Consider the following 26,493-nt stretch of genomic DNA (forward strand, 5'->3'; position numbering starts at 1 on the left):
TTTGAGTACTCTTTAAAAGCGTACCGATGGAGAAAGATATGGCTACACTTTTTAAATGTGCCAATATGGTTAAACATACGGCTACACTTTTTAAGCGTACCGATAGGGTTAAACATACGGCTACACTTTTTAAGCGTGCCGATAGCTTAAACAATGGCCACGCTTTAGTAGGAGTAACAAATCTACTATTCTACTACATAATTTTATATGATCTGCCTAATTAAAGAGAAGAATAGAAGGAATAGAGACAGTAGAATGAGAGGCAGTGAATTCCATTCATGTGAAAAATTTAGAAATGTAACAACACTCCAACTTTACATATGCCTAAAACCAAAGCAATGAAATCAAAATTATTATTAGAAATGCAATATATATATAATATGTCTATTCAGCCATATATATATTTCTTAATAATAATAATCTTGAATCCCAGCCACCCCCACTTTAACACAGCATGCATTCTCCATTTTTAAAACACTGGTCCAGCTGCCAAAATCTCCAGTGAGTTTGTTGTCCTTGCCAATCTTGTGATTGATGAATGTCTCAAGATTCCTCTGAAACAACCCAGCAAGCTTCAAGAGTGTCTCATTATAGGCCTTTTTGTCTGGCCACTGGAGAATACATAAATCAAAACAAAATGTTAAATTTAAAGACATTGGCAAATGATAGAAAAAGAAAAGTGTTAATAGAGTTGAAGGAAAACTACTAACACTGTTAATAGGATCAAGAGTTTGTATTGAATCAACAACCATAGCACTGAGGGGAAAGGAATAAGAATTGAAATTGACAAACTGCATTAGATATTCCTAGTTAAGCCATTAAGGTTAAACCCTAGAGCATGCTCTCAAGTTTACAGAACAAGCATCAAAAGCATTCTAGTTTTGTTAAGTATGCACAGATTTTAGATTTTACACAACACCTTTTATTTAACAAAACTTTCTTGATTAAGTTTAAAATTTTTTAATAATGCATCAACTTAATTTTATTTCTAACTACACAGAAAAGAATATAAAATGAGATAAATTTGTTTAAAAACTAACATGGACAAAAATGCCTCTTTTGTCAACCACTTATATTAAAAAGAACTTCTCAAAAAGTAATTTATGAATAAACAATTTGCTGAAAGATTAATATAAGTTACTTTTTTTTTTATCTTTTAGAAAGTATTTATTGAGCCTAATACAAAAAATATATAATTACACACTACAACGGCATATTTATCTTGTAATATTCAGTAAGTTAAAACTTAGGGAAAAATAATTAAAGAATCTCGTAATGATCAAACAGTTCTTCAAACAGTGCCTACTCCCTAATCTTGCCTTGCATGCAAGGTCTATGCATATTTAAACATGCTGTTGTTTGAGAGAAAGTTAATCAAGAGTGAGTCACGGTCATTATATTTCTTGCAAGGTTGGTTCACATGATTTCTATGCTCCAACCATAGGGTATTGAAAATTGTAATTGCAATTAAACATTTTTTGGAGTTATATCTTTGATGCTAACAGTTTGTCATTAAGTATCTCTCCTAAAGTTGTAATTATTGTAATTGGATAAAGGTAAACTATGTCATTGCAAGTACAACAAATTTGCCACTTTTATGATCTAGATAAATAGAATAGAACATTACCTGCCCACTCTCTGGGTCTAAACCAACACGGAATGTAGGATCCTCTTTCTAGAAGCGATTCAAAGCTTTTGAAAACTACAACTGATATACCAAGAAAATCAAATACTTGATAATGACATTACAAGTTCAGGAACATTCATGGAAGTCATTGTGTATTTAACTGATCCATCAGTAAACGTATCTCCTAATAACCAATGGATGGACAAAAGTTACACAAGTAACATGTATTAAGGCCAATATAAAACAAACTTAGGCAACATATTACTACAAGATTAAGTTCAAAATAGAGTGTAATTCATTTTCTACATCAATAGGCAGAGACTGCTAAGAACAAAAGACTCAATTATCAGAAATTCAGAATGTTTAACAGCTGTTGAGAAGGACTGACGTAATTAAGCCTTAAAAATTTGATCAAACTATACAATTAGAGCCTTAAAAATTAATTTAAAAGATTTAACTTAAGAGTTTCCTATGGGCATTGGTTAAGAGAGAAAATAGAAAAGTTTTGGTTTGCATTAAGTGCACAGAAAAATTAAAAAAATTAACATTTACTTGTTCTTATAGTATTCTTAGCAAGTGCCTTAACACTTGTTAACAAGACCCTTAATTAAATCTTGAATAAATAAAGGTACAATATAGGATTCCAGACATCAATAGGTTAGGGCAAGGACAAAAGACGAACCTGATGCACAATCAACACCAAGTATTGAAATATATTAAACAGTCTTCATAACAAATCAAGCAGGGAAAGGTACCTCTACCAAGTTACCCCTACCAAGTTCTTACCAAAGAGAGCCACAGTCTCCAATCAACAGAAGCATAACTATCTTTGGGGAGAAAGCTTCCAATCGTTTTCCCATACACTTCACAAGTAGAGAAGTGAATAAGCCTCTTGTTATTCTCAGAGCAGTACTTCACCTGAAACAGAAACAACACATCAAAAATCAAAATCACACATCCCATTCAGCTCCAACATGAATATTTGGCCTTTAATTATTTACAATTTGACCTAATCACACGAAGAACATGTACCACAGGGAGAGGCGAGCAGAACCGCGATAGAGAGAGGCGAGCAGAACCGCGACAGAGAGTGGCGAGCAGCACGACGACCAGAACGGCGAGAAGGACAGCAAAAGGAGTGGCTAGCTGGCTAACACAACGACGAACCAGTGAGATAGATGGCGGCGTGATGGAGGTTAGGGTTTTCTGGGTGCGATGAAGGGTTGGGTTCCAGAAGATGAAGATGAGGCTGGGTTCCAGTGATGAAGATGACGATGGACGCCGAAGGAAGCTGCTGGGTTCGAGAGTGAAGATGAAGTGACGGCGCAATAAGGGTTTGAAAGGGAATTTTAGGGTTAAAAAGATTTTAGGGTTTGAAAGGGAATTCTTTAACTCTGTTCTAACTATTATCAAAAATTCAAAACCAAAGAAACCAAGAAATTCAAATGATAACATTTAAAGTTTTAATTCATATTTTGATATTAAATTTAGCTTAAATATGAATATTGAGTTTACATTAAATACTTTTGATTCTAAATTATAATTTGTTATATTTTTTAAGAATATTAAATAACTAATTATTAATACAATGTAAAAACTGTAAAATTAATCAAATTATCTTAAACTAATTTTGTTAAGTATAATTTGGTAACATAAAAATTAGGTGTACTTTAACAAAGTTTTGTGATTTAAAAATAAACAAATTATTAAAAAAATACATATTTTGTAATGAAAAAAAAAATATTAGAAAAAGAAAAAAAAATATTGAATGGTGAAAAAAATAAAATCACAAGTCATCTTAAAATTTAGGATTAAAAATAAGTTAAGTGTAAAAATTTGAAAACTTATCATTTAGGGTTAAAATTTGAAAACTTAGGGAAAAAAAAAGTTAAGTGTGAAAAAAACATAAGTGGGAAACTAAATTTTAGGGGAGAGAACTCTATCGGCACGTTTTTTTACGGTGCCAAAATAAACACACTATAGCCACGCTTATAAAGCGTGCCGATTTTCTTCTATGGCCACGCTTTTTAAGCGTGGCAAAAAAATGGGTGGCCAAATTTTGAATCAGTGGCCACCCACTATAAAAGCGTGCCGATTTCTATCTATCGCCACGCTTTTCAAGCGTGGCAGTAAAAAAGCGTGGCCAAATTTTAAGTAAGTGGGTACCCTCGTAAAAGCGTGCCGATTTCTCTCTATGGCCACGCTTTTCAAGCGTAGCAAAAAAAAACGTGGCCAAATCACAAATGAGTGGCCACCCTCATAAAAGCGTGGCCATAGACCACTTTTCGGCACGCTTTAAAAGCGTGACAAGAAAAAAGTGTGCCGACAGGCCTTTTTTCTTGTAGTGTATTGAAAAAAAAAATTAAAGACTAAATTTTGCTTTGACTTTTTATGTGCACCTTTTAAATAGTTATTTAAATGTTTCAAAAAATTTAAATCAAATTCATAAGTTGTTTGCTGTATAATGAAAAAAAATTATACTTTTAAAAAAATAATATTTATTAGATATTTTTATTGCATTTTTGAATCATTCAAAATTTTATTTATCGTTTATATCTATAAGAGTTACTTTTATTAGTGGTATAAATTTTTGGAAACCATTTTAATAATTTATCTTTTTTGTGTCTTTTATTTATTTAGAATATTATACATAATGTTTGTATACATAAAAAATATTAAATAAAAATTTAAAAGTACTTGCAAAAGTCATTTCGACCCAAACCACAATCCTCAACTGAGATGAGAAATCGTAGGTAAGGATAATGGAAACATCTCACTTGAAAGGGATAATATGGTATAGGTCGAAAATGGGAAGGTGACTCTTGGAAAATAGGTGTGCTAAGAGGTGTTCTTTTGACATAAGCATACCATGTTAAGGGTGAGAGTAGAAAGAGAAGAGCGACTAAATTTTTATAGTGATTCCTGATATTTATGACTTTCTCTATTTTAGTCTTTCAAATTTAAAATTTACTATATTGGTTCTTGGACCTTTTTCAATGCTAAGTTTGCAAATAAAGCACTAAGCTGGCTCTGACTTACCACTTTAACATCCAATTTGATCCCTCCTTTTTATAATCCTAATCCACTCCATTAGTGAACTCTGTTACATTCTATTTCTTCTTTTTCTTCTTCAGAGAGATTAGAAGCTTCAATAAATATACCTTGTTGTGCATAACCAATAATCATGGCTGTCCATGAAACAATATCCTTCTCTTTTATTCTCCTAAGAACTTTCAAGGCAGTATATAGTACGGTGAGCGTGGAGCTCACTGAGTGCACCTGAGATTAGGATCGAAGGAGGAACTCAATATTTCAGGCTTGAACACCACAAACGCAAGATCTGAAAATGCAAAGCGTGCAGTAAATGGATCCAATTCGTGACACTGCGGGAGCGAATCCGCAAGTGCGATTGCCATTAGAAAACCTTGATCCGCATGGAATTTCTGCATTCTTGAGTCAGCTTTCTGCTATTCATGCTCAAGTTAGTCAGAATAGTGGAGATTCAATCAAGATCCTTCGAATCACTTCTTCTTGCATCCGTCTGAAAATTCAGGTATTGCTATTACAAATGTCATTTTTAATGGAAAAAATTATGGAGATTGGAGTAGATCTATGGTTAGAGCTCTGAGATCTAAGAATAAGATCAAATTCATTGATGGTAGTTTGCCTAGACCTGAGACACACGATCCTTCCTATGAAGCTTGGGAATGTTGCAATACTTTTGTAGTTGCATGGTTAAACCTTAGTCTAAATTTTGATATTGTTCAAAGTGTAAGTTGGAACAATGTGACATTAGACCTCTGCGATGAATTAAAGCATAGGTACTACCAGGAGGATAAATTTCGACTAGCTGAATTACAAGAAGAGTTGTATGCTCTCAAACAATGAGATATGAATGTGACAGTATATTTTACTGAATTGAAGAAAATGTGGGAGAAATTAGATAGCTTTAGAACAATTCCTTCATGTAATTGTGGAAGAGATTGCAATTGTCGATTAGGTGTTGTAAGAAATTTTAGAACAAAAGATCAAGTGACACGATTTCTTAGAGGACTGAATGAACCATATGCTGGAGCAAGGTCTCAGGTTATGCTCATGGATCCGCTTCCAAGTCTGAATACTGTTTTCTCACTTCTCACACAACAAGAAAGGCAGTTCCAGAGCCTTGATTTTACCTCATATAATAAACTCATTGCAGCAGCTCAATCCGCCACTCTCTTAAACACTGTAGAAGATTCACACGGCAGAGGAAAAGGGAGGGGTAGAGGAGGCAGGAATCAAGGTTTTGGAAGAGGTCAAGGAGGACGAGGCAAGATGCAGTGCTCTCATTGTGGTAAGTCCGGACATACCATCGACACTTGCTATAAAAAGCATGGATATCCACCACATATGCAGCAGAGGCACAACACTGCGATCATGAACATTAGTGCATCAAATTTTGAGGGAAGAAATAAAAATCTCAGATTTCCTTACAACGGAAAGAGCAGTGGGTCACAGATCTTTGATTTCACACTAGAACAAAAATCATCTTTGCTAGCACTTCTCAACAAAGAAAATCAGAAACCAAATCATAGTGCTGAGCCACACACTCTAAAGCCTTTACTAACACCTCATCCAGGTAGTTTGGCACATGTCATACATTTTAGATCAAGTATACTTGTATTAAACATTTCAGATAAAAAATATGCATCTTGGGTGGTGGACACAGGGGCTACAAACCATGTGTCATACTCACTCAATGATTTTCAGTCATATCATGAAATAGCTCCAATTCTTGTCAAATTTTCTAATGGTGCACTAGCCATTAGCAAAATTGCTGGAACTATTTTCTTTTCAAAGAACATATACCTTGTTGATGCATTGTATATACCCTTTTTCAATTTTAAGCTAATTTCTTTTTCCAAGGCCATATTTCATTTGCATTGCCACGTGAATTTGTATGACAAACTGTGTAAGATTCAGGATATCAACTCGGAGAAGATGATTGGCACAGCTAAGGCATGTGAAGGACTTTATGCACTGAATGCTGAAGCAGTAAGACCTGAATTTACACAAGCAGCAAGCTTCATGAGTTTACCTAAACCTGAAATAAAGGGAATAAACCTCTAGCACTTTCGGTTAGAACACTTGTCTTTAAAAAGATTGAATGTTATGAAATCTTATTTTCCTTTCATTGACTGTAGTAATAAAATTGCACCTTGTGACACATGCCATTTTGCGAAATAAAGAAAACTGAGCTTTGCAAACAGCACTACTATTTCGAAAAATGTATTTGATCTTCTTCATATTGACATATAGGACCCTCTTTCAATTCCATCCATTAATGGGCACAAATTTTTTTTAACCATTGTTGATGAAAACAAAAGCAGAAGTAAGCAAAATAGTTCAGAATTTTATTCAATTTACAAAAGTACAGTTTGGCAGCCAAGTAAAAGTCATTAGAACATATAATGGACTGAAATTTTTAATGCCTCAATTTTATGTAGAAAATGGAATCCTTCACCAAACATCATGTATTGAAACCCCTCAACAAAATGACATTATTGAGAGGAAACATCAACACTTGTTGGCTGTCACTCGTAGCTTGATTTTTCTGTCTGATATACCCAAATATTTTTGGAACTTTGCTCCTTTGCATGCAGTTTACATCATCAATCGAATCCCAAGCACCTTCTTGCAAAACAAGTCTCCATTTTAGCTTCTTTACCAAACATTTCCTAATCTTTCAAATTTAAAAATCTTTGGATGTCTAGCTTATGCTTGCACTATAACAGTTGGAAGACATAAGCTACGCCCAAGGGCTCAAAAATTCATATTTCTAGGATTTAGGGAGGGTGTTAAAGGATTCATATTAATGGATTTAACGACAAGACAAATTTTCATTTCCAGAAATGTGCATTTTTATGAAGACCATTTTCCCTTCCACACACAAACAACTTCAAACACCTTTTCACAAAATTCTGCACCAGTGAGTTACAACCCACATTATGACCCTTTTTCTTATGACTTATTTCCACATACTTTACCTCATACATACTTCACACCTTCACACACCACACAAAATGAACATTTAAATTCACAAATTAATTCTTCGCATACAAATGAAAGTGCTGAGGCAGAGGCTGCCTCTAATTCCCTTCATCATGATCCTGAACCTATTGTGCAAAAAAAGTCCACAAGAATCAGGAGTCGCCCTTCATATCTTTAAGACTACCAGTGCCTAAACGTCACTTCCAATCTTGGCAATTTCACACAGTCTCAGTGTAAGTATCCCCTGTCAAACTTTTTGTCATATGACAAACTTTCACCATCACATAGAGCATTTTCGATTGCATTGTCCACAAACATTGAACCCAAGAACTATGAAGAGGCAATCTCTCAACCTTGTTGGAAAAAGGCTATCCAATCTGAACTTGATTCTCTAAATAAAAGCAAAACCTAGAAGCTCACTACTCTACCAGTCGGTAAGAAGGCCATAGGGTGCAGGTGGGTTTTTAAGGTCAAATACAACCCTGATGGTAGTGTTGAGAGACATAAGGCATGCCTAGCAGAAAAGGGATAGACTCAAGTCCTTGGAATTGACTATCGAGACACCTTCAGTCCGGTTCTCAAGCTAACAAGTCTTCGAATTATTCTTGCTTTGGCAGCAGCTAATAACTGGTTTTTGAAACAAATAGATGTGAACACCGCATTCCTTCATGGAGACCTAGATGAAGAAGTTTATATGACACCTCTACCGGGGCTCTGTGTTGATAAGGGTCAAGTTTGCAAATTGAAAAAGTCATTGTATGGCCTGAAGTAAGCTAGCAGGTAGTGAAACAATAAACTCAAGTCAGTCCTGATTGATCTTGGATACAAACAATGCCGATCCGATTAAAGCTTATTTACGAAGTGTTCCAATCATGGCTTCACAGCAATCTTGGTCTATGTGGACGACCTAGTGTTGGCTGGGAATGATATGAGGGAAATCAATAACATCAAAGGGTGCTGGATGATCGATTTCGCATAAAGGACATTGGGGACCTAAAATTTTTTCTTGGATTTGAGGTGGCCCGATCAAACAAGGAAATTGCATTATATCAAAGAAAATATGTAGTTGATATGCTCACAGATTTTGGGTTTATTGATTGTAAGCTAATAAAGCCCAATTTTGTGGTTTATCTTGTGTTAAATTTAGGGGATTTTATCAACTTATCTCACATTTATTCAATGAAATAGCATGGTTTTGTGAATTTCTCCTAATTTGTGCTTAAAAGTGAAAACATGCTTTTTAGGCCCTAAAATTGCTAAATTTAATTCACTTTAATTCCATTCGATGCCTTGATATGTTTGTTAAGTGATTTCAGGTTTAGAAGGCAAAGATTGGGTTGAAGAAATGAAGAAAAAGCATGCAAAAATGGAGAATTCATGAAGAAATGGGATTTTGGTAATCTGTCTAGTGACGCATGTACGTGGCCCACGCGTGCGCGTGGTAAGGAATCGTCACGCGTGATCGACGCATACGCGTGACAAGAAAAGTTGCTAGTGACGTATACACGTGACCCATGCGTACGCGTGACAAGCGGCACGTGACCAACTTAAAGGCAATACGCTGGGGGCAATTTCTGAGCTGAAAGAGGCCCAAATCCAACTCATTTCTTATGCTTTTGAACCCAAGAATTGTAAAGGAATGGGGGAGGGGGAGTAGTCAGTATAGTTTTCATCATGTTTTAGGTTAGAATTCTAGAGAGAGAAGTTCTCTCTTCTCTCTAGAATTTAGGATAGTTTAGGTTAAATTTTCTTAGATCCAACTTTTAATTCTTGTTTTTATTTCAATTCTCTTTATATTTTAGTGTTCTATTATCTTAATCTTCTTAATTTTTCTTGTTAATTTCTTATTTGCTCTCTTTTATATTTATGAACCCTTGTTGGATTTGGATTTCTTCTAATGTAATTTTTTGTTTCCATGTCTTTTTATGTTTATCTTAGTTACTATTGTTGATTTCTTGTTTGTGTTAGTTATGGTTTTCATTAATTCTTGCAATTTATGATATTTACTTTTATTGCACTCTAGGTGTTTGTTAAAATATTTTCACTAGTTTTAGAGTAGTTTTTTGTACTCTTGGCCTAGGCTAAGGGAATTGGGTGACCTTGAGTCATTGAGTCTCATTGAATTAGTGATTTGAGAACCTTTAGTGGTCAATTTGATACCTATTAACGCTAGCCTACTACTAAGTCAATTAGTAGCTAGGTTGGAACTTATGGGTTTATGTTGATCAAGCCTATTTGACGTACTTCAAGCATAGAAGTAGACTTTTGAGGTACTTCAAGGATGGAAGTAGACTTGATGGGTTGGTTCCTCATAATTGTCAACACATGGTTTGTAGACAAGGATGGTGATCTCAATTTCCATGCCTTAGCCAAGAGTTCTTTTCATTCTCTTTATTAGTTGATTTTCATTTGCTTTCTTGTTATTTACTTTTCTTGTCAATCACCAAATCAAACTCCCTTGTTCTTTCATAGCCAATAATTGAGCACTTCATTGCAATTCCTTGTGAGACAACCCGAGGTTTAAATACTTCGATTTACTTTTTATTGTGATTTGTACTTGTGACAACCATATTAAAACTTTAATTGAGTATTATTTGTTGGTTGGGAACTATACTATCAACGGAATTATTTGTGGGAAATTCCTAACCGACGATAATACTCTTTCAAGTTTTTGGTGCCGTTTCCGCGGGACTGCAATGGTGTTATGTTATTGGCTATTGTATATATGTTGATATTGTGAATATGCTTATTTGTTAGTTTTTGCTTGCTTTAGGAGTTAGTTTTTATTAGTCTTATTAGTATTTGTTTTTATTTTCTCTTGTCACTATGAATTCTCATCACTTTGGCTATGAGTTTGGTTACAACTATGTTGTAGGAAATGAAAGCTTCAATGAGGAACCACATTGTGGGAATGGATATCAAATTAGGGAGGAGCGACATGTTTATGGTCAATCTTCATGGCAACAACCTCCTCCAATCTCTTATGGCTACAATCTACCCCATAATGTACATAATTATGAACCAATCCCTCAACATTGTTGTCAACCTCACTCACAAGCCCTATACCACCAAACACCTCCATATGACCATAACCCATATTCACCATTCCAACCACCATATACCACACTTAGAGCCACCACATTTCCAATACCAATACTCCCAAGAACCACCATTTCCTCATACACCACTTTAAGACTTTCACCAATGCAAACCACCTTCCAACTATGACACTCTTCCTCCAAACAACGAACCCTTTCTTCCACTACCTCCTTCAATTGATGAAGCTCTCCATGCTTTCATACTAGAACAACGAAGAGATATTAGCTCTTATATCCAAAGGCAAGAAGAGAGGCAAAAGGAGCTAAAGAAGCTAGAAGTTATGGTTGCTACCATGGCGAAAGCCATTGACAACATGGCTTCCCACCTAAGCTTATACGATCAAGGCACTCCTATTGTTGAATGTGGAGAAGCAACCAAAGAGCATAGTGAGGGAGTGAACTTGAAGCTTCAAGGTTAAGAAGGGGAGTTAAAGCAAGAAGTGCAACAAGGGGAGGAAGTAGAGATAAATGGACCAAAGGAAGTGGTTGAAGATTTAGGAGATGCTGAGTGCAAAGAGGAATCTCAAGTTGAAGTGCCTTCTTCCATGGAGTTTGAAAATGATGTTAAGGAGGATAATGCACAACCTCCAAGGCATATTGAGATTGAAGAATTGGAAGAAATGGCACAAGCACCAAGTTCCCCTATCTATCTATGATGATTCCGCATCAACATATGATCCATTTGAGCTTGAGGGATCCTTCCCCATTGAACTTGGAATTGATGTTGAGGTAGATTTCACTCAACCTCCTATTTATGATTTGAATGATGGGGAAGAGCTTGAAAAAATTGGTGAGGAAGAACTTGAAATTGAGGAAGCTTGGCAAGAGGTCGAGCTTGAAGAACCTTGCCAAGTGGTAGAAGCCCCTAGAAGAGGATGGACGGGAGTGGAACATGCATTATCAAGATCATTGGGAACTTCTCTACCTAAGTCACCATCCAATCCTTCATTTGAGCGGGTAAAACTCATAACTCTTAGCTTTATTATCCCACTCGAATTTGGCTTACTTAAAACGGATGGCCAACTTAGGGCGCTTTGTGGAATGAATCGTAAAAGGAGGATGTTTAGTGGTTGGCGGTGTAAATTTAGGCTCATTATGGTTGAAGGTTCAAGGAGTAGATGCAAAGGTTGGACTAGCGCTCAATTAAAGGGGTCTAGGAGGAGAATTTGGTGGTCCAATGAGAATTCTATGTGCCTACCACCCGGATGGAATAATGATGACAAATTAGAAGAAGGGTGTGAAAATAAGATATGGGATCCCAGATCACAACATGGATGTAAATTTTGGGAGCTCATATCTTGTGAAGAACTTCACCCAAACTTGGTAAAGTCGGTTGAAAATTCTGACAACCGTTTGAGGAGCAAGCATCCTTAGAAGTTCAAGGATGAGTACAAGCATAAACCACCTTGACAAGGAGCCTCCCAATTGTCCAACTTAAGGACTTAAACTAAAAGTGCTAGGTGGGAGACACACCACCATGGTAAACTCTTTCCATTCTCTTGTAAATATAATCAATGAATGAATTGAGTTGCCATTGTTTAAAGTAGTTTTTCTTATTTTCTATACTCTTGTACATATTGCTTTGATTGCTAGGTTGTTTATAAGATTCATGTTTTGATTAGAATAGTTGTTTTGAATTGCATTTTGCTTGAAGTGCAAGTTTTGTTTGTTTTGTCTTTGAAATTTTTTCAAAAACTAAAAAATTTTTGTTAAATTTAAATTTTGGTTGATTTAGAATGTTTATAGGTTAGGAGAATGTTAAATTCTATTTTTTAGGCTTATTTAAAAAAAAAGGGGGGGGGGGGGTCGCTCCACGCGTAAGCGTGGACGATGCGTACGCGTCGTATGCTTATGTTTGAACTCTTGGTACAAAAACCAGAGAGTTGTGCTGGAGTTGTGCGGCTTCTATGCGAAGAGCACAATCTATGCCCACGCGTGCGCGTGACTAATGCATACGTGACACCTTCTCTTTTCAGCATATCACGCGTATGCATGGGGGACGCTTACGCGTCACTTGCCATTCCTGCTTCCGACGCGTACGCGTGGATGAAGCACACGCGTCACCTTCCTGCTCTGTTTCTCCCCTGTTTCCTCTCCTTTCTTCTTCTCTCTTCTTCTTTTCTTACTTTCTTCTTCTCTCTCTCTTCAAAATTCCACTTCTCATTTTTCTTATTTTTTTCATCTTCTTTTGTATGTTGCATTTGCTTATTTTCATTCATTGCATTTTAATTTTGTTTTTATAGCTTGTTCTTATTTTCTTTTCTAAGTTTTTTATTTTAATATTGGTGCTGAATTCTCCTACTCAATTGTTGAGACTTTCTTGGTTAGTTTTGGTGCTTCTTGACTTGTTTGATATTGATGGGTGATGAAATTTCTAAGTAAATACTTGACCTTTGATGATTTTTGCATCCTTTGTGTATTGATATGAACTTTCATGTCTTTCATGACCCACCTTCTTGTTTGAACTTGATGCTCAACATGCTCTTCATGTCATTTACTTACGCTTTGACTTTACTCTTGCATCAAGTATTAGTTGATATGCCTTAGCTTATATTGCTCTCTCATTTACATGTTGTAGCTACCATGTAGTTGAGAACCCTACTCTTATTTGGCATTAGCCCCCGCCTATGTTCTATTTACTTTGATATCTTTGTTGTGGGCTTAATTTTCTTTCTTTTACTCTCCTTTTAGGTTGGCCACCAAGAGGGAAGGGAAAAGCTTCTAAATGGGGCAACAAGCAAGTCCCTCTACACAATCCTTTGAAAGAGCTCATCAGTTGTAGCAACCCATCCACCTTGCTCTTCTTTACATGCACCGAGGATGATGCAATCTTTAAGTGTGGGGAGGTCGAGGACCGACCTCCGTGGGTAACCACTTCTTTTTTTAACACCAATTCTTAATCTTCTTTGTTAGTTAGTGTCGCATTGCATGATAGATTGCATGTTAGTTAGAATTTGTACATATTTTACCCATTTTTATGTTAGGACTACTTGGTTAGAGTGATGATTTTCCTTCCAAGAAAACTATTTTAGGGCACCCCACCAATTTGAAAAAAAAAATTTCTGTGTTGAACTTGCTTGAAGGAATTAATTTTGGAACATGATTTTTGAGCTAAGAACACATAAGCATGTGAGTTTTGAGCCTAATTGTGTGGTTACATCATATAACTACTATTTTCCATTCTTGTGTGTATTATTCTCTTTCTATGATTGTAATCCTTGATTTTTTGACTCTTTATGTCTATTATTTCGTGTATGAATGCATTTATATGATTGAGGCCCTCATTTCAAATAGCTCATTTATCCAAATGGCCTTACTCTTTTATCCACCTTTATTAGCCAATTTTAAGCCTATGCTAAACCCTTTTTATTCTTAATTTTAGCACATCACTACCCCTAAGTGAAAAACAATAAATGTCCTTAATTTAGATCTTTGATTAGCTTAGGCTAGTGAGAGTGTTTATCATTTAAGCGTGGGAAAGCTTGGGAACAATGGTTAAGATAAAAGTGTGTTTTTGTATTTTTGTTGAAGATCTTGAAAATTGGGTACATACTCATGCATTAAATATGTAAAATCATATGCATTGATACGTTTGTATATACTTTATGTGAAAAAATGATAAAGAAAAAGAAAAAAAATATATATATATATATATGAAAGAAAAAAGAAAAAGAGAAAAATAAAAGCAATAAAAAGGGACAAAAATGCTCCAAAGTAAAGTAATAATAACAATGCATATGGGATGTGAATTGAAAAGAGAATAAATGAGTATGTGGAAAAAAAAGTGGGAATCATGGGTAGCTAGGTATTGTATTAGAATTGTATAGGTTGTTATATGTGTTTGGTGAGAGCTTAGGTTAATCAAAGATTCAAATTTTAAGCTCACTTGACCATATACATCCTTACCTTTACTCTAGCCCCATTACAACCTATGAATAAGTCCTCATGATAAATGTATGCATGCATTGAATAATTGTTGATTGTTAGATGAAAAAAAATCTTGGAAACCATGATTAGAGGAGAATTAAGTGAATCGACCCTATACACTTGAGCGACTAGAGCAGATATACTTCCGGTGAGGGTTCAATGCTCAATTCCTGGTTCCCTGCTTTCACGAGCTTTCTTTTTGTAAGTTTGTATATACATCATTTTTTATATTTGAATTGGTAGAGTTTATGAAACGTCATATGACCTTAGCCCTACTTGTTCATATATGTTCTTGAAGATTGATTCACTTTTAACCAAGTAGGTAGAAGCATCTTGCATTTAGTTGCATGCATGTAGATAGGTTCATATAGTTTATTTGCATTGAATAAATGTTCATACCTCATTTCTAGTCTTTCTTGGTTCAGCATGAGGAAAAGCTTAGTTTAAGTGTAGGAAAGTTTGATAAATCCCAATTTTGTTGTTTATCTTGTGTTAAATTCAAGGGATTTTATCAACTACTTATCTTACATTTATTCAATGAAATAGCATGGTTTTGTGAATTTCTCCTAATTTGTGCTTAAAAGTGAAAACATGCTTTTTAGGCCCTAAAATTGCTAAATTTAATTCACTTTAATTCCATTCGATACCTTCATATGTTTGTTAAGTGATTTTAGGTTTAGAAGGCAAAGATTGGATTGAAGAAATGAAGAAAAAGCATGCAAAAATGGAGAATTCATGAAGAAATGGGATTTTGGTAATCTGTCCAGTGACGCGTGTACGTTGCCATGCGTGCATGTGGGAAGGAATCGTCAAGCGACGCGCACACGTGACCGATGCGTACGCGTGACAAGGAAAGTTGCCAGTGACGCGTACGCGTGACAAGCAGCACATGACCAACTTAAAGACAATACGCTGGAGGATTTCTGAGCTGAAAGAGGCCTAAATCCAACTCATTTCTGATGCTTTTGAACCCAAGAATTGTAACGGAATGGGGGGAGTAGTCATAGTATAGTTTTCATCATGTTTTAGGTTAGAATTCTAAAGAGAGAAGCTCTCCCTTCTCTCTAGAATTTAGGGTAGTTTAGGTTAAATTTCTTTAGATCCAACTTTTAATTCTTATTTTTATTTCAATTCTCTTTATATTTTAGAGTTCTATTGTCTTAATCTTCTTAGTTTTTCTTGTTAATTTCTTATTTGCTTTCTTTTATGTTTATGAACCCTTGTTGGATTTGGATTTCTTCTAACGCAATTTTATGTTTCCATGTCTTTTTAGGTTTATCTTAGTTACTATTGTTGATTTCTTGTTTTTGTTAGTTATGGTTTTCATTAATTCTTGCAATTTATGATGTTTACTTTTATTGCACTCTAGGTGTTTGTTAAAATATTTTTCCTAGTTTGTAGTTTTCTTTACTCTTGGCCTAGGCTAAGGGAATTGGGTGACCTTAAGTCATTGGGTCTCATTGAATTGGTGATTTGAGAACCCTTAGTGGTCAATTTGATACCCATTAATGCTAGCCTACAACTAAGTCAATTAGTAGCTAGGTTGGAACTTATGGGTTGATGTTGATTAAGCCTATTTGACGTACTTCAAGCATAGAAGTAGACTTTTGACATACTTCAAGCATGGAAGTAGACTTGATGGGTTGGTCCTTCATAATTGTCAACACATGGTTTGTAGACAAGGATGGTGATCTCAATTTCCATGCCTTAGCCAAGAATTCTTTTCATTCTCTTTATTAGTTAATTGTCATTTGCTTTCTTATTATTTACTTTTCTTGTCAATCACCAAATCAAACCCCCTTGTTCCTTCATAGCCAATAATTGAGCACTTCATTGCAATTCCTTGTGAGACGATCCGAGGTTTAAATACTTCGATTTTTTTATTGGGGTTTGTACTTGTGACAACCATATTAAAACTTTGATTGAGTATTATTTGTTGGTAGGGAACTATACTATCAACGGAATTATTTGTGTGAAATTCCTAACCGACGATAATACTCTTTCATAAGCCAATCTCCACCCCCATGGATTACAGTGCCAAGTTGGGACAGAATAGTGGCACATTACTCCCAGACGCTACAGGATATTGCAAATTAGTTGGAAAGCTGCTATACTTGACAAATACTCGTCCAGACATTAGTTTTGCAATTAGTAGACTTAGTCAGTTTCTTGACAAGCCTACCAATGTTCATCTTCATGCAGCTCATAGGATTCTGAGGTACCTAAAGTCTGCTCTAGCACAGGGCCTCTTCTTCCCTACCTCCTCTGACTTGTGCATTACTGGCTTCTCAGATTTGGACCAGGCTGCATGTCCGGATATCAGACATTCTACTTTAGCCTACTGTTTCTATCTTGGCTCATCTTTGATTTCTTGGAAGAGCAAAAATCAATGTACTATTTCTTGTAGTTCATCAGAAGCCGAGTATCGTGCATTGGCTACAGCAACCAAGGAAGCTATTTGGCTGCGGTATCTCATGAAGGATCTGTGGATGCCACTGACGAAGCCGATTAGCATTTTCTGTGATAGTCAATCGGCCATTCATATCGCTTCAAATCCTGTGTTCCCTGAAAGGACCAAGCATATTGAAGTCGATTGCCATGTGGTTAGAGATAAGTTCATGGAGGGATACATCCATTTGCTGCCAATTTCTACCACTAATCAAGTTGCTGACCTACTCACTAAGCCTTTGCCTCCAGTGACCTTCTCCAACCTTCATCTCAAGTTGGGATTGTTGGACATCTACACTCCTAACTTGAGGGAGGGTGTTACTTGATAAGAAAGCTCCCACTCACCTTAACTTACTATGCAGCTTGTGTAGCTAAGTATAGCTCTCATGCCTGCACAATTGGTGTGACTAAATTATACAGATTAATTTGTTAGAATAGTTTAGCTACTCTTCATTGGTATATAAGGGACTCTACCCTCACTTGTATAGTTTGAGATCTTTCACTGTAATTGAGTATTTTCATCAATTCCATTTCTTCTCCCAATTCTCTTTTCCTGTTTTGTGCTCTCAGCGCTTCACCAACCACACTTCAACAATATGCATTTGTATAAATATTTGAGATGAATGACAACCATAAGCTACGAGCATCATATTCCACATCACCACATTTTTATTCTGTTGTAAGGAAAAAATCATGAGTAATTTCTATATTCGAGCATTTAAGATAAAGATAAAAAAGTAAACCTTCCAGGATTATGTCTATCGATATTCCTGCCTTTATTACATATGAGTGGAGTTATCTTCCTTTTAGAATATCCCTGATTAATACACAAGCACTCGAAAGACTTGCAATTGTGACAACAGTCTGGCTTGCGTTTATCGAGATGCATTTTCTTAAACAACTTTAAAGTCTTGTCACTATATCTTTGTTGAGCTAGACTTGATATGAGTGAATTATGTGAAACTCCATCCCTCGCTAACATTGTATTGAAAATATGTTCAACAGATGTCAAATTTTTCAGTCGAGAATACCAGTGTCACAAGGGCAATACAGTCATATATTTTAGAAGAGAATTCCTGCTTCAGAGCAAGGTTATGGAGTTGCTCTCCAAAATATATATATTCTTTTACAAGCACTTAGAACACTCAAAAACATATAAGGGACAGGGAAGAAGAAGAAGAATCTATTTTTGTACAAGCACATAGAACACTCGAAAATATATACAAGATAGAAAAGTTCACACATGAAAATGAATTAGGATTATAAAATAAGGGACCAAATTAAATTACAATACCAATTTTGTTATTGTCCAACGTGGCAAAATAGTGCCATCTTATCACTCCATTCGTTAATTTGACATTAAAAAAAGGGTTAGGATTAATATAGTGTTTAGAATTAAATTTTAAAATTAGTATAGTGAATTTTAAATTTGAAGAACTAAAATAATAAAAGCCGTGAATAGAATCACTATGGAAATTAAGTAAAAGAAGAGTAAAATCCACATTCCTAGAAGGAGCATGAGGCAAGTTAGAAAAGCAAAGGATCCTAGAAAAGTGGCATGATAAAAAAAATTAATATTTTAACTTAAGGTTATGACAAGTCGAAATATGGGTGTTTCGACCTCAAATGAATTCAAAGTGGCGGTGAATTCTATGGTGTAGAAGTATTAAATTTTCTATATATGTAGAAATGTGGTGGCACAGTAAAGATTGTGATAAGTGGCCAAATAAAGGGGATATGATTTGGGTTATCATCTAAAGTGGTACAATGTTCTCAGAGAATGTTGCAGGCTTTTCGTAACTTAATTACTGTTAGAAAAAAAGACAAATAGGTCCCTGACTTTTAAAATTTTTGACAAATACATCCCTGACAAAATTTAAATACAAAAAAGTCCCTGACTTTAACAAACAGAGGACAATTTAATCCTTCTGTCTATTTTTCTCTCATACACAAAATGAAACTGGCTGACGTGGTTGAAACGGTGTCCAGATGTCCGTTACAGTGCCACGCTGGAAGAGGAATAAAGTTCTAAGGACAAATAGGTCCTTACTGATGAAAACGACGTCGTTTTCATAAGGTAACCCTAATACAACTTTAAACTGGGTTTTCTGAAGTAACATAAGCAGCATTTGTTCATATTTGTTCATGGTGGTGTTGCTTATAGTGATGGCCAGTGATGGAAGCTCATCAATCACGAGACAACGTGGAGGTGGTGGCAGACGACAGGAAGGCTCGATTGTAAATGCAGCTCCATGTTCACTTCAAGCTGGGGATGAGAAAGATTGCATCGCTCCAAAATGCTTCTGCGGGATGTATGCGATATTTTACATGTCGAAGACAAATACCAACCCAAACAGATTATTTTTCGGATACCCATTCTTCAAGGTAAGCTCACAATTTTTCATGTATATGGATGAAGTTGAGAGTTTTTTTTACCAACATATTTTCATACTATCTGAATTGATTTAGGTGAAACAACCGTATTGCAAATTCTTTGTGTAAGTTGATGACCATATTGGAAGAATTGGGTGCATGGAGCCAACAAAGGAATTGGGTGACAATCAGAGCTTAAATGTTGAAGAATATTTTGGGAAGAAAGAATTGGAGAACAGAATGGCTGATCTAGAGCAAAAAATAATTTACCTAGAGAACAAGAAAAGCAGTAACTTCTGGGTCATAGTTCTATGCTTGATTGTTGTAGTTGTTGGTCTTTGTTTATTTAGGATATGAAAAATATGAAAAAAAATGTGGATTGTAATGAATTATATCTGTTAACTATTTTGGTTAATATAAATGAAAGAAAGAATATTTGAATTATCCATATCTTGTTGGCTTGAAATAGATGTAGAATGCGTGTAAATTAATGTTTATTTTCAAGAGATGAACCTAAGCCAGAAACAAGCCATATATAATTCATTCAATCAACAATAATTTATTCATTCAACCTAAACCATAACATAGGAATATTGTCATACCATAACATAATAACATCTAGGATAAGAAAATGTAGCAGGTATATCAACCCTCGGATTCCAAAATACTAATTCAAAAGCAACTAAATTGGCTAAAAGAAAGTTTGCCAATATGTATTACAACCAAATATTGCAGCAAAAAACTAATTTTTGTTTCTAAAATAAGTCAGGAACAAGCACGTCACTTTTTTAGTTCTTAAAGCCTGGATTTGGTATAAACTTGAATATTCTTGTTGTGGCACAACTTGTTGCTACCAGTGTCTCCTTTGATACTCCTCCACTCGATAGAGTTGTCACACTTGTTGAAGTAGGTGGAGCAACTTGAGCCTGATTTGTAGTTGGTGCAGGTGGCCTTTTGATTGGTTGCTTTGGCCTAAATTTAGCTGGTGCTTTGGAATGAGTATGTTTTGTTGTCTTGATTGGTGCTTGGCTGAATGATGCTACATGTGCTGGAGTTGTTTCTGTTGGGACAGCTGGTTCTGCTGGAGTTGCTGATAGGCATGGTAAGACTTGATTTGGGACAATTGGAGTGTCGTATGCTTGTTCAGCTGGAGCTGCCTGTTGTGCATTCTGGCTAGCCTGCAACATTTATAATGAAGACACATAAATCCTTTAACTTTTCTATTGAAGACACATAAATCCTTTAAGTTTTTTATTAAAGACACATAAATCCTTCATCATTCATAAAGAAGACAACTAAATCCTCACGTGCTTTGTTACCTCAGGCTCTGGAGCAGATTGGGATAATGGAAGTTCCACTAGTGCTTGACTACTTGAGTTCTGGTGCTTTGGTTTCTTGGTTTTAGGCTTTCAGTTAGGATTAGATGGTGCTCTCTTGTACGTCTTGTAGTTGTGACCCTTCTCGCCGCACTTGCTACATGTTATGCGAAATGTTTTTCTTACCTTGTCCCCTTGGATCAAATCCTCTATTGGATCTTTCTTTCTTTTATGCACCTTTGGCCTACCAATTGGCCTTTTGATGGGTGGAGGATTTGGCTTGATATAACCTGTTCTATGCTAATATTCTTCACTGGGAACTTGTTGGATTGAGTGTGCATAAGTCAGATGGATGGACTCCATGCAAAGCCATTTGTGCACATAATCTTCTGGCTTGTCATGCTTCTTCCTAATAGCAGCAATCGTATGAACACAAGGCATTCCTATAATTCAACAATCACATACAAGTTTAGAATACATTACTCATTTAACAAGTTTTTAATCAAAGAGTAAGTAAGTCAACCTGTTAGTTGCCACATATTTCATGAACAAGTATGCTTCATCAAATCAACATCAACTCTTGATGTCTTGCGACTCACTTCAAACCGCTTCCTCTCATTGTCACATGTCCATTCTGCATTCCATCTGTTGCTGGGCTTAATCATTCGGCCAAGTCTTTTTTGCTGTATGGGAGCAAGCTTTCCAGGGTATGCTGATAGTAGAGTGATATGCTTCGTCATTCTCCTCATGACATAACAGCGCAACTTTTCACACATTGTAAGAATGGGCTTCACTCTGTACTTTCTTATTTTGGCATTCCAGGATTCACACATATTATTTGTCAAAGAATCAACCTTAGGGCCATGGTTAAGGTAAGCCTTCACCCACACCTGAGGATCAAATCTTGTAAGATACTCCCATGCCTCTTCATTAATCTTCTTAAGCTTTTCCATAGTCTCTACAAACTCAGGAGGGGTTGAACAACTTGCACACTCCCAAACCACATCTCTGACTTGCAGATCCTTAAATCGGTTGATGAAGTTTTTCCACATATGCATCACACAATTACAATATGGTGCCTCTGGCATCACCTCTTTCATTACTTCAAGAAGACCCTGAAAGTAGCATAATATCATCTCCAAATGAACAAAAAAGCATTAAAAAGTGTGCCAAATTATAACAGATTCTAATACAATTTAACAAATTCTAATTTAATATACGAATGATGTTAATGCTATTTCAACCCAAACGAGGTATAACAGAGTAGCATAATACACAGAATGTTGATGAATAAACAAAAAAATGAAAATACACCAACTTCAACGATAGTGTAAAAGGCATATCAGCAAGTGAAAATTTTTTTACAGTAGCCCCTGCCTTGGCTAATAAGAGTAAAAGCTTGTTCATTCATTTAAAAATCTTTTAACACATTATCAAAAGCAACTCACATACGTACAGTTTTTCACAACATACAATGCATTTTCACGCTTAATAACAATAAATCAAAAGCTTTGATAAGCAACAAGTATCTAATGTAATAAAAATTCATCCAAAGGCTTATTTGATAGAACGAACATGGCACTGTCATAAAGAGAGCAATTTCTTCCAAATTAAAGATCAGCACCTATTATTTTTGAAAAATTAAATCAAATGCATAAATAAACTAATGTTTCTTCACAAATGCTAACTAATGTTAACTAATGCTAACTAATGTTAACTAATGTGATAAACAAATATAAAAATAAACCAAAAGCCTCATAATAGAATCATAATGAACTAGATTTCAGAACATAAGCATAAACAAATATATTGCTAAATTTTTGTTGATCTGACCTAAAGTTCCATCCGTGCACACTAGCATTCCCAAGATCTTCTTGTAAGAGAGTTAAAAATCATTTCTATGACTCCTTTTTTCTGATCCGACAACCTTTAAGAAAGCATCCATCCAAACTTATTAGAGGTCTACAGCCACTCTTAAAGCCTTTTTTGCATGCATCCAGGCATATATATATCTTATCAAACACTTGTGGAGATTGTGGAATTGGTATCACTTCTAAGAGTGCAATAGATTCAGGGTTGCTGCGTAAGAGTTCGAATAGATAATCCCTCAGCTTTCCATATTGCTCACTCTCGCTTCCGACAATTCTATCTCTTGCCTCCTTTAGTGCCCTGTAAACCATCTTATCATGAGGATGTATCCCAAACTCATCTTTCAGAAAATTACTAGCCTCCTTCCTAGTCATCTGAAGATGGATTGCTAGCCTTTTTTCAATTTTCTTGCTCAGCCAGTGTTGGTCAGCAGCATTATTGCCCATGTCCCTTGCATATGTATGCTCAGATTTAAAAGTTTTAACCTGGAAGCACCTAAGAGAATTATTGTAGGATACATGTACAACCCATGGATATTGCAGCCCACCCGAACCCTTTCTTTATCATTTTTAATCCACTAAAGCTGCCTACCCTCAGATATGAACAAGTCATTCACCACTTCTTTAAAATCATCAAGAGTTGCAAACTTGATGCCTATTTCAAAGTGGCCTTCTCCAAATTCATACTCATCATTGAACTCGGGCCAGTGTTGCTTCTCAACTTCTTCATAAGAAGAAATAGGGGTATGCAAATCCTCTGAATGGTATTCATAGTCATACTCTGAATCAGTGCAGCTTGAGTGTTGGTCAAGCCCATTACTAGGCCTACTAGTTTTCAAAGAAGGCCCAGCTCGTTGGTCTACACTGGGCCCAACACCTGGTTGTACATTGGGTCTTTTTTCACCAATATTCGATCTATTCTTCCTTGGTGCATCCTTCCTCTTTAGTGGATCCTTCTTGTTCTCTTTCATTTTTCTGTTTGGTACAGCCACTTTTTTTCCTTGTAAGTCATACTTCTTTTCTTTTTGGTACGTTTCTCTTCTCCACTGCTATCCTCATCATCACTGTCATCATTATACCCCGGAGGTGGAGGCTTATAAGGTTTATCCTCCATGCTCTCGTAGCCGTCATCAAAGGACGATGTCATCAGATTATCACAGATGTCATCTAGTTTTATGCCCTCAACATTCCCAGTTCCTGCATTCCCGCCTTCTGCTTCTTCTACATACTCAGGTTCATTGACAACATGATCAAAGTAAACATAGAACTCATCTTTTTCTTTATTTCTAATCAAATTGTCACACAATTCACGAATTCCATTATCCCCTATTAAACGATGAAACCCATATTCTATATCACTGGCGGTACTATCAAACCAGTATATTGCCTTGTAGCCAGGATATCCTAAACTCTCATAAAACTTCATCAAATCACCAAAGTTGATAAAATCTATGTCCATTTCTGAAAATGTTTCTACTTTTCCATTCACATAAACAAGTCCCCCATCACCATTCCTCACAAACTTTTCTCCATGGTGAAAAACAGGAATTATATATCTATCAGTCATCTGTAATTTTCAAACAAAAACAAAATCAACCCATAATGCATAGAACCCTAAGAAACTTTAAAATGAGGGCACAATAACTTTTTTCAAATAGACTAAAATAGAAAGCAACCATAGCAGAATGCATTTGCATGCATCACACCATACACTAAATGGAACCTGATGAGAGAACTTTTGCGTGGTCTAGAAATTTGCGGATAAATCCTCGTTGCAAGTATAGCTTCTAAACTAACAAAAGTCCTTTCATACAAACGTTTTGGGTGTCACAAGTAGCAAACCCCTTTAAACTTGATAACCGAGTATTTAAACCTCGGGTCGTCTTCTCAAGGAACTGCGAGGAAGTATGTTCTTATTATTGGCTATAGAGGTTGTAATCGGGGTTTAGAAGATGAGAAGCAAGTAATTTGAATGACAAGTAAAGTAAATGGTAATTAAAATAAATAAATACTGTAAAGCAGACTTTTGGCAAGATAAGAGAAGTTGGAGGTCCAACGTAGTTATCTCTCTCAACTATAATGAAAGTTGAATCTAAACTCCACTTGATCAACCTGTACTAGGGAAAAGGAAAGTCAAGAGACTAATTAAATTGACCTTTGAATCCTATTTATTTCTTAAGAAAAGGTTGGGATTACTTAAGTTCAGCTTAATTAGCAAGATAACGATTATCAGTTATGTTGAGTTTAATAACTGTTGAGTTACTGAATTCTTAACCAGGACCAAAAGGAGAAAAAGTAAAATTGCTGGAATAATAAAAATGTCCTTGGATGGGAAGCAATGGTAACTTAAATCAAAGAGAACAATCATAAACTGAAAATACCTCAAATATTATTTATTCAGATAACAATCTATAACATGGAAGAAATTCATAAATTCACTGATCAATTCAAGTGCTGGAATAAATAAAAGTAAAAGGAAGCTAAAACAAAGGAACGTAAAACCTGGATTGAGAGTCACTCTTAAAACAAGAAGAAATCCTAAATCCTAAGAGAGAGAGAGAGAGAGAGAAGATCTCCCTCTCAACTAAATCTAAATCATTGAAAAGTAAAATATATGCGAGCTCTCTTTTGAATGGGTGCATTCTCACACTTTATAACCTCTGGTCTATGCTGTCTGTACTTGGATCTGGGCCAAAAAGGGCTTCAGAATTCGCTGGGGGCGTATTCTGTAAATTCTGATGCGTGGCCTCTGTCACGCGTCCGCGTGGGTCACGCGGTCGCGTCATTCGGAGCTTTTCCTTGCCACGCGGTCGCGTTAGTCATGCGGCCACGTCGCTGCATCTTCGCTTCTGGCACGCGATCGCGTCATCCATGCGATCGCGTGAATACCAGTTTTCTTAAAGCTCCGTTTTGCTTTCTCCTTCCATTTTAGTATGTTTCCTTTTCCATCCTTTAAGTCATTCTGCCTTAGAAAATCTGAAACTACTCAACACACTGATCACGACATCAAATGGAAATAAAGGTAATTAAAATAATTAATTTTTAAAGCTTAGGAAACATGTTTTTCACAATATGACATAATAAGGAAGGGAAAGTAAAACCATGCAGTTAATATGAATAAGTAGGTGGAGGGTTGAATAAATCACTCAATTTAAGCACAAAAGAACTCATGAAATATGGGTTTATCAACCTCCCCACACTTAAACACTAGCATGTCCTCATGCTAGATCCAAGGTAAATAATTAAGGTTAAAGTGATGGAATGTCATGCAATGCAACCTAATTTAAATGCAACTACCTAAATGAATGATGCATCACGCAACTCTAAATTATTCACTCATATATAAAGCTTACATGTAGTCAAGTTAATTCACATTCTCAAGGAGTCATGTATATATATATAGCCAACCCTTAAATAATAAAGTATTTTAGCAAATGAGATGGGAAAGAAAACATTGTACAAACTTGCAAACAATTAGTAAATTAAGTACAGATATATGTTGATGAGTTATTGAACCCTCACTGAATTTTGTGTTTACTCTCTAGTCACTCAGTGTTTATTGGGTTTATTCACTCTATTTTTCTTTTTATTCTTGCTTTCTATAGCTTTGTTCTTCATCTAACCAATCAACAATTATAGAATATAGTCATACCAAAAAGTCATGAGGTCTTTAATTGAGGTTGTAATGGGACCAAGGTAAAGGTAAGGATTTATGTATAGGGTCAAGTGAGCTAATAAGTGAATCCTTAATTAGACTAAGATCTCACCTAACGTACATATTTAGTAAAACAAAAATCTCTTTACCT

The 26,493-nt window shown here is 35.7% G+C and overlaps 3 protein-coding genes across 6 annotated transcripts; 2 read left to right on the forward strand and 1 right to left on the reverse strand.

Moving 5' to 3' along the window:
• Positions 1-256: 256 nt before the first annotated feature.
• On the reverse strand, positions 257-3,097 carry LOC114925075 (uncharacterized). Of its 4 annotated transcripts, none has more exons than XR_003813154.2 (5): positions 2,660-3,097; positions 2,414-2,545; positions 1,628-1,708; positions 711-756; positions 257-611 (listed from the first exon to the last, which is right to left on the reverse strand). XR_003813154.2 is itself a non-coding variant. In XM_072212335.1 (3 exons), exons 1-3 carry the CDS (start codon positions 3,080-3,082, stop codon positions 1,703-1,705), a joined length of 561 nt encoding a protein of 186 aa, XP_072068436.1. In that variant the 5' UTR covers positions 3,083-3,097; the 3' UTR covers positions 257-1,702. The 4 variants fall into 4 exon arrangements, 1 of the variants encoding a protein (XP_072068436.1); XR_003813155.2 differs by having other exon boundaries at positions 711-791; XR_003813156.2 differs by lacking the exon at positions 711-756.
• Positions 3,098-5,518: 2,421 nt separating this feature from the next.
• Positions 5,519-6,736, forward strand: LOC112735275 (uncharacterized). The gene has a single exon (XM_025784832.1). It carries the CDS (start codon positions 5,519-5,521, stop codon positions 6,734-6,736), a length of 1,218 nt encoding a protein of 405 aa, XP_025640617.1.
• Positions 6,737-16,706: 9,970 nt separating this feature from the next.
• Positions 16,707-17,456, forward strand: LOC140177685 (secreted RxLR effector protein 161-like). The gene has a single exon (XM_072210832.1). It carries the CDS (start codon positions 16,707-16,709, stop codon positions 17,454-17,456), a length of 750 nt encoding a protein of 249 aa, XP_072066933.1.
• The last annotated feature ends 9,037 nt before the right edge of the window (positions 17,457-26,493 follow it).

The sequence above is a fragment of the Arachis hypogaea genome, chromosome 13, assembly GCF_003086295.3.
Source record: "Arachis hypogaea cultivar Tifrunner chromosome 13, arahy.Tifrunner.gnm2.J5K5, whole genome shotgun sequence".
NCBI classification, from domain to species: domain Eukaryota; kingdom Viridiplantae; phylum Streptophyta; class Magnoliopsida; order Fabales; family Fabaceae; genus Arachis; species Arachis hypogaea.